Genomic DNA, 7674 nt, shown 5'->3' with positions numbered 1-7674 from the left:
TAAGCTTAAGTCCCCCTGAGGCTCTGGAGAGAGAGAGACAGAGATAGACAGACAGACAGACAGACAGACACACACACACACACACNAGAGAGAGAGAGAGAGAGAGAGAGAGAGAGAGAGAGAGAGAGAGAGAGAGAGAGTGTGTTTGGGTGATGTACTCGGTAGAGTCCAGTAACTAGATGACTGCAGGGGAATGGTGTTTAGAAACACTGGGCTTTGGCTTCACAAGACCCATTTTGCTTTACAGAGGGAGGGTCCTTCTCTGTGTGTGTCCTCATTGTGTGTATGTGTGTTTGTGTGTGTGTCTGTGTGTGTGTGTGTGTGTGTGTGTATGTGGGTATGTAGATGTGTGGTGTGTGTGGGTGTGTATGTGTGTATGTATGTGGGTGTATGGTGTGTATGTGTGTATGTGTGTGTGTGTGATGTGGTGTGTGTTGTGTGGTATGTGTATGTGGGTGTGTGGTATGTGTGTGTGTATGTGTGTGTGTGTGATGTGATGTGGTGTGTGTGTGGTGTGATGTGTGTGTGTGTGTGTGTGAAGTGGTGTGTGTGTGGTGTGGTGTTTGTGTGTGTGTATGTGTGTATGTGGGTATGTGGTGTGTGGTGTGTGTGTGTGTGCATGTGTGTGTGGGGTGTGTGTGGCTGTGTATGTGTGTGTGATGTGGTGTGTATGTGTGTGTGTGTGATGTGGTGTGTGTGTGGTGGTGGTGGTGTGTGTGTATGTGTGTCCTCATCCCTAATGAAAGACTTTCTTCATTCTGTCTATGGTTTCTCTCTTCTTTGTTGGATATTCTTTCCCCTGCCTCTCCATTTTTTTTTAACTGTTAGAGAAAATGAACTCAATAAAGACTCATAGACAGTCATATAATGACTAAAGAAACTCCATTTTATGCTGGGCATTGGCCATGGTACCCATTAACAGTTTTTCTCTGACTTTAGTCCCTGGAAAATGAGTTCCCAGTACCCAGACTCAGTGACCCCCATAACAACATTCAAGGAATATTCCAAAGTTGCCTTGACTACATCATGTTGGCAGAGCAGAGCAGCTCTTACCTTGCTTATGAAGATGCTCAAGGTCTTCTTGTGTTTCAACATTTACATATCCTCCTCTCACCTGCCTTCCTCAAGTTTGGCTCAGAGACTTTTGTTCTGGAAGTAGCTTTAATAAATTATAGTCTGTACTGAGTCTATGGCCTTTTCCCAAGCTTCATAAACTCTACAACAGTAACTGTAGCACAGTACAATATCCAAAAATAATTGCAACTTCAGATCTGATCATGCTACTAACTTTGGTGATAAAAGAGACAGATTTGTAGCTTATTAGAAAGTCAGAGATTGAGAAGTGGAGTAAACAGGCAAGAACTTGACATGTAGTCTGTGGTTGAAACTTTCTACAAGGGATGGTCCTGGGACTGATGGTGATAGCCTGGACCATGCCAAGGTGACAGACAGAACAGGTGGAAAGACTCAGAGAGATCTTTTCCAGATAAACATGCGTCAAGAAACATTTCCTAGGATTTTCTGAAAGAAAAAGAGCTGTACTCACATGTGTGATCCACTGAGCCCACAGCGATAGAGAGTAAAATTGTGCTTCTCTTGGACAGAGAGGGGAGTAGGTGAGTTGTTGGTCACAGGTACAAGGTTGCCCTCAGGTAGAGTAATTCCACGGAAGTAGTGCACACATGGCGCTGTGGTGTGCCCTAGGAATTAATCAAGTCTTCTGGGGAGTTTACTTTACCCCAAAAATGACAACAAAGAACATATATGTTAATTTATATTTCAGATTTCTGCCCTCCCCTTTCCCGCTAAAAGGGTGATCCCCACACACTCATCCATTCCTAGCTCAACCACCAAGTATCCCTGTACACTGGGCGATTTCAGATTTATATAAAAATATTTTATGTATTAGAATAGAAACTTAATATCCTGTTTCTTTCTCCATTCAAGAAGTTTATAATATTCCAGGAGAAAAGAGACATATGAGAGACACATCCTCAAGTCATCCACTATACCAAATGCCATATCTAATGTACCTTGAGACTTATATCAATAGATAGCATTGACCTAAAAACATTTTTTTCTCTTTCCACATAAATCAATGAAGAAGACCACCCCACTCTGGCATCCATCCTATTCCACAGACACCAAACCCTGATACTATTGCTGATACAAAGAAATTCTTGGTGACAGGAGCCTGGTATGGCTGTCTTCTCAGAGTATGTACCAGCGCCTGATTGAGACAGATACAGATACTCACAGTCAACCATTGGACTGAGCATGGGGACCCCAATGAAAGAGTTAGGGGAAGGACTGAAGAAGCTGAAGGGGATTGCAATCCCATAAAAAGAACAGTAGTATCAACTAACTGGACACCGTAGAGCTCCCAGGGACTAAAACATTGATGGGTCCATGGCTCCTGCTACATATGTAGCAGAGGATTGCCTTTTCTGGCATCAATGGGAGGGGAGTCCCTTGGTCCTGTGGAGGTTTGATGCCCCAGTGTACAGGGATACTTGGTGGCTGAGCTAGGAATGGATGAGAGGGTGGGGGATCACCCTCTTATAGGGAAAGGGGAGGGCAGATGAGATGGAGGGGTTGTAAAAGGAAGACTGGGAAGGAGGACATTTGAAATGTAAATAAATAAAATAATTAATTAAAATAAATCAATAAAGAAAGAGTTCTGAAATGTCAATCATTTTACAAATGATGTTTGTAATCTCATGCCTATAAGATGTTATCTGAATAATTATAGAATAAATCTCCCTGCTACAATAAAAAAAAATCAAAACTACATCTATTGAATGCTAATCATACATTGCTTTTATTTTTAATATTACAAAACAAATTACAGGAAATAAAGTGGCATTAGAAATGTCCCATGAATCACTGACCTCTCATTCTCACCCTCATTGCCCACTCCATAAGAAAGATGGCGGAACACACTGTGTTAACACAGGATATTTGAATGATAACCCTCTTCCCTAGTCATGCATTTGGATCAGAACACTCTGGAAAAAGTGCGTATTTTAGTTAGGATTCTCTAGTGGAACATAAGCAAGGGGATGAAATATAATATATTAATATATATATATATATATATATATATATATATATGTAATGTTATAATTTATTAAATCAGCTTTAAGTTAGTAATGAGCTGAATCACAGAAGAGCTTGTATGCCTCAGTATTTTATTTGGTCCTTGAGCCTGTGAGCCACACTTGATGGAGTAGAATCACCATAGCTGTTTCTCCCTGGAGACCAGAACTGGCATGTGCCTCAGTAGTCCCAATGTTCCTCCAGAAACCTGGAAGTTTTCTTGAAAGCCTAATTCCTAGTTCCACTCTCAGCAAAGGAATAAGCCCCAGCAGCAGAAATAGAACAAATCAACTCAGAGACAGGAGGGAAGGCAAACAAGCCTGAGGCAGGATGGTCTTCCCTCTGACATACACTTTTAACCTGGCCTGTTATCATTTAGAGGCCACCCACAGTTAGATGTGTCTTCCCACATCTATCAAGATGAACAATTTTTCAGGTGAGGTGCCCCACTAAGGTGATTCTAATTTGTGACAAGTTGATAGAGAATCTAACCACAATAGTGGTAGCCAATCTACGTTACAAAACATTAAGAATCTACTTTATGTTTTTCTGTTTAACCTGGGGAGAAACTATAGAGGCTAAAAATTGGCAGCTTTGGTGACCATCCCATCATGGCTCTGCATCCCCTCAAGAGTGGCACTCACACATGTCAGAGCAGTCAGGAGCCTCCCTGGGTTGATTAAAGTACAGTGTCTTGAGGATGCAGGGTTGATGTAATTCTCTCCATGGCAGGATGCTATGAGTTCTTGGAAGCACCAATGTACTGTTGTTTGACAAGGTGGAACTACCTTGGCTTCACCAAGCAAATCCCCAGTGCTCCCTTAGTACTGTGGTTCCCTTCTCTGTGGGCCAACAAGGTACACAGCATAAGGAAAGATGGGGTCTGGGATTTTAGGGGGCAAAAAGGTCTAGTGAACACTAGGATGTTCAGGGCAGGTGATTGTGAGCGACTGGGATCTAGAGGTAGAAGCTTAAGTGTTAACAATCTGTTAAAGAGGTATTTACACATCAGTGTGCCAGTGAAGCCTGGCCAGGAGCTACCATGGCACCACATGAGAGAGGCTGTTTCCCAGGCTTTATTGTGCTTCTTTAAGGTCTTACCTGGTTATTATTTGTAGCCACCTGTGACCATACTAACTGGGTTCCTGAGTGGGAGGCAGGAGCTGTATGGGAGAAAACGGCGAGAGAAATAATAGATGCTGAGACATGATTTTCTGTTCAAGGCTTCTTAAATTTTACTAAGAGTCTGTGCTTATAAAGAGCGGGGAGGCCCATCCCCAACCAATCCATTCTTGATGCCTGTCCTACAGGTGCGAGCCTGTAGGCAGATCTTCAGGATGCTGTCTCTCAGCAGGTAGTAGTGTCTTGGAGAAGAGCAGGCAGGTGTAGAACAATAGAGCCACCTAGGTCGGAAGGCCCCACTCCAGGTGGTCTCTGGCTCAGTGGCAGCAAGTCTAAGTCAGCCTTTCCAGGCTGGGGGAGGCAACAATTATTGTCCTGCATCAATACTAGGTTTCATAGCAGTTTTGGAACCCAGCTCTGCCACATAGTTATTGACTACAAGTGCTCTGGTGACTTCACTTGTCTTACTGTTGGTTTCACTCTGCCCTACAAACTCAGCTCAGATAAGTCACCTCTTTGCATCCACCTACCCTTTCATGCTCTGGCTTTGGGGTAAAAACTGAAATACTGATTTCTGACAGTAGCATTACCTAAAGTATTATCCTCAGTGCTAATAACAAGCTAAAAGTCACATGACAGGGATGGTGGAGGGGAAAAATGGTAAGAATATATTTTCTACTACCCTAGAAACCTGAAGTTAAGAGTGTGAGGAGCTAGACATCTGAAGAAAATGAAATGCATTATTATAATGTTTAATTATATTTTTATTATAGTATTGTGATACACTAGAACATTATGGCAAAGGTCAGTTTTGAGGAGAATGTCTATAATCCCAGCATTTGGCATCCCAAGGAACCTCAAGGTCAGACTGTGCTACCTACAGGCCACCATGTCACCCTATACTACATAGCAAACATGTCCCCAACTCTAAAATTCATGAGGGTAAAAGTATTTACAGTGTACATACCTTTAGGTCATAGAGCATAGCTATAGAATGTAATTTCTACCCTTCTCAATGAGCATGCAAGGCATTAGGAACACGGACATCTCTGCTGATCAGAACATAGGGGCTGAAACTAGCATAACCAAGTTCTAAAAATGTTTTAATATTTAGTACAATAGAATCATGTGACACTGTGAAACCTGTATAGAAGGAGATAATAAAATCTACCCAATAGAAGAAAAGGAAGCAGGTCATAAGAATGAGAACACTCCATGTAGCTCTGATTTCTGGAGGGGAGTTGTTTGCAGACCTGGAACTGTGAAGGTAGAGGACACGCTTGTGATGGTTATACAGATGGAGAGCCATGGACCCACTGCTCCAGCCCATGAGACTCTGAAAGATGACATCACGAAGAGTCATGAGAGAAAGGAAAAACCACTTGATGATATGTCTTGATTGGAGCATATAGCAGTGGCCAATGTACATTGCAGCTACAGACCCATTCAAGCCACTGCCTGCTTTGATGTAGGAGAGCAAGTTGGAGCTTATGAGAACATTAACAATCCAGAAAAGGAGGAGAAAGGGAAGAACTTGGCATGATGTCTGTGGTTTGAGCTTTGTCCAAAGGGTGGTCCTGGGACTGATGGTGACAGCCTGGAGCACACTAAGGAGACAGGTGGTGCAGATGGAAAGGCCCCGTGCCATCCTTGCCAGATAAACTGCAGCTTTACAGCCAAAATCTCCTAGGAAGTTTCTGAAATAAAACACTGTAGCTAAATCTCTGATTCCTGTGCTACAAATAATGATCATATTAGAAAATGCCAAGTGGATGAGAATAAGGTCGACAGGCTTTTTCTCAGTCTCCAAGGCAGAATTGTGCACATATCTCACAAATACTAGGATATTTCCTAAAATTCCAGGTCCAGCTAGAGAAAGGAAGACTATTCCCAGTGTAATGTTATTCCACTTCATGTTCTGATTTTATATACAGCACTAGGAAAAATCGTCTAAGAATCACACACAATACTTTCTCTGCTTATTCGAATGAAAAGAATGTCTCAACTATGTGAACACGTGTGGTTTTTTACTTTATGATGCCTGACCAAAGTTCATTGTTCTTTTTTTTTTAAATTTTGTTTGTTTGTTTGTTTTCCTGTTGTCCTTTTTTTCCCATTCCCATGGAAATGACAATGGTCACAATCAGGACATAAATTTGATAGGTTCCTGCCTTTCACGACAATTCTTTATCCCTCAAGTTCATATGAGCATGCTCTTCCCAGACCAAAGTTTCATGCGTGGCATCACTTTGGCACTTTTCAAGCCAGTACAGTCCTGAGCATTGGCCTGGTCAGCTCCTTTCTTTACCCTTACCTTACCCAGTGTGAGCTCAGGCCACTGGACTGTGTTGTGCTTCATCCCAATCCTCTTCACTGCCCCATATGCAGCTATATGATTGTTGATGTTGAACTAAAAAAAAAAGTTGTTGCATTAATAAAAAGCTTGCAGCATTTCAGAAAGTAATGTTTGGTCAAGTGGACCAGGTTCTCAGGTGAGATGATATGGTATGTCCTCTTCCTAAACCCTTTGACCATAAATTATACAAAGGTTAGTGACTTAGTCAAGGTACAAACATCTAGATTGAGGGCCTCAAAGTGATTCTAAGTGTGGTAAAAACTGCATTCCCAATATTCATGGGTTGAATTATACTGAAGGTTGTTTCCTTTTGACTTCTTATTAATTCTGTTATTACCCTTTCTTCAGGGAACACTTCCCCAAGCAAGACAACAGAAAAACTGTTCTTACAGAGTCTTAATAAACATATGTCTTCCCAATTGTTTTAAGGTTGGTTCAATCTATTAATGTTCTCTGTCAGAAATGCCCCAGCCTCTGAGTACTTCCCAATATCTCACCCTGTGACTCCATCTTTTATGAATGGTATCTTTTTTCTTTTTGTTTGTTTGTTTGTTTTTACCTTTTATATTGAAAGCAAAATGAGCCTTTGAAGCAGAAACTTATTCCATTTGCTTCACCCCTTGAAAAACAGAGCACTTCACATGACAACCTTAAATTCAAATTGTCCTCTACAATTTGGTGTCTTCTCCACATTAAAATTATTTCTTAATTACTTTGACCCTCTTCTTATTATATAATATTGGAGCTTACCTATCCACAGGATTATGGAATATCCAAGACTGGTCTTTGCTCAACTACTCTCCTCTATAGATCCTGCTTAGAATTTTATCTCTTATGCTTTTCCTATCCTCAGAAGACTATGCTGCACCTTTATTTGCTCCCTTTTTTCACTGGACACTGAGAAGGTCTCAGAGACACTGGTTTGTGTATCTTATATAAGAATTAGCATAATGCCTGCTCAAAAAGTTTACATGTTGCTCAAGGAAACTGTTGGTTTTAAAATTTCACCTTAATCACAGAGATGAACTAACAAACCAATTTTGAGAAACATCTGAGTTGGGGTCTTTCCTGAATATTGATAAAGCTCAGTATCCTAG

General features: G+C 41.4%; 1 protein-coding gene across 1 annotated transcript; it reads right to left on the bottom strand.

Moving 5' to 3' along the window:
* Nucleotides 1-5233: 5233 nt before the first annotated feature.
* LOC110334070 (putative vomeronasal receptor-like protein 4) lies at nucleotides 5234-6136 on the bottom strand. The gene has a single exon (XM_021215917.1). The coding sequence runs from the start codon at nucleotides 6134-6136 to the stop codon at nucleotides 5234-5236; it is 903 nt and encodes a 300-aa protein (XP_021071576.1).
* Between the last annotated feature and the right edge of the window lie 1538 nt (nucleotides 6137-7674).

Source organism: Mus pahari, chromosome 16, assembly GCF_900095145.1.
Source record: "Mus pahari chromosome 16, PAHARI_EIJ_v1.1, whole genome shotgun sequence".
Lineage (NCBI taxonomy): Eukaryota > Metazoa > Chordata > Mammalia > Rodentia > Muridae > Mus > Mus pahari.
The sequence above is the reverse complement of the archived record's forward strand: the minus strand, read 5'-3'. Positions and strand labels throughout refer to the sequence as shown.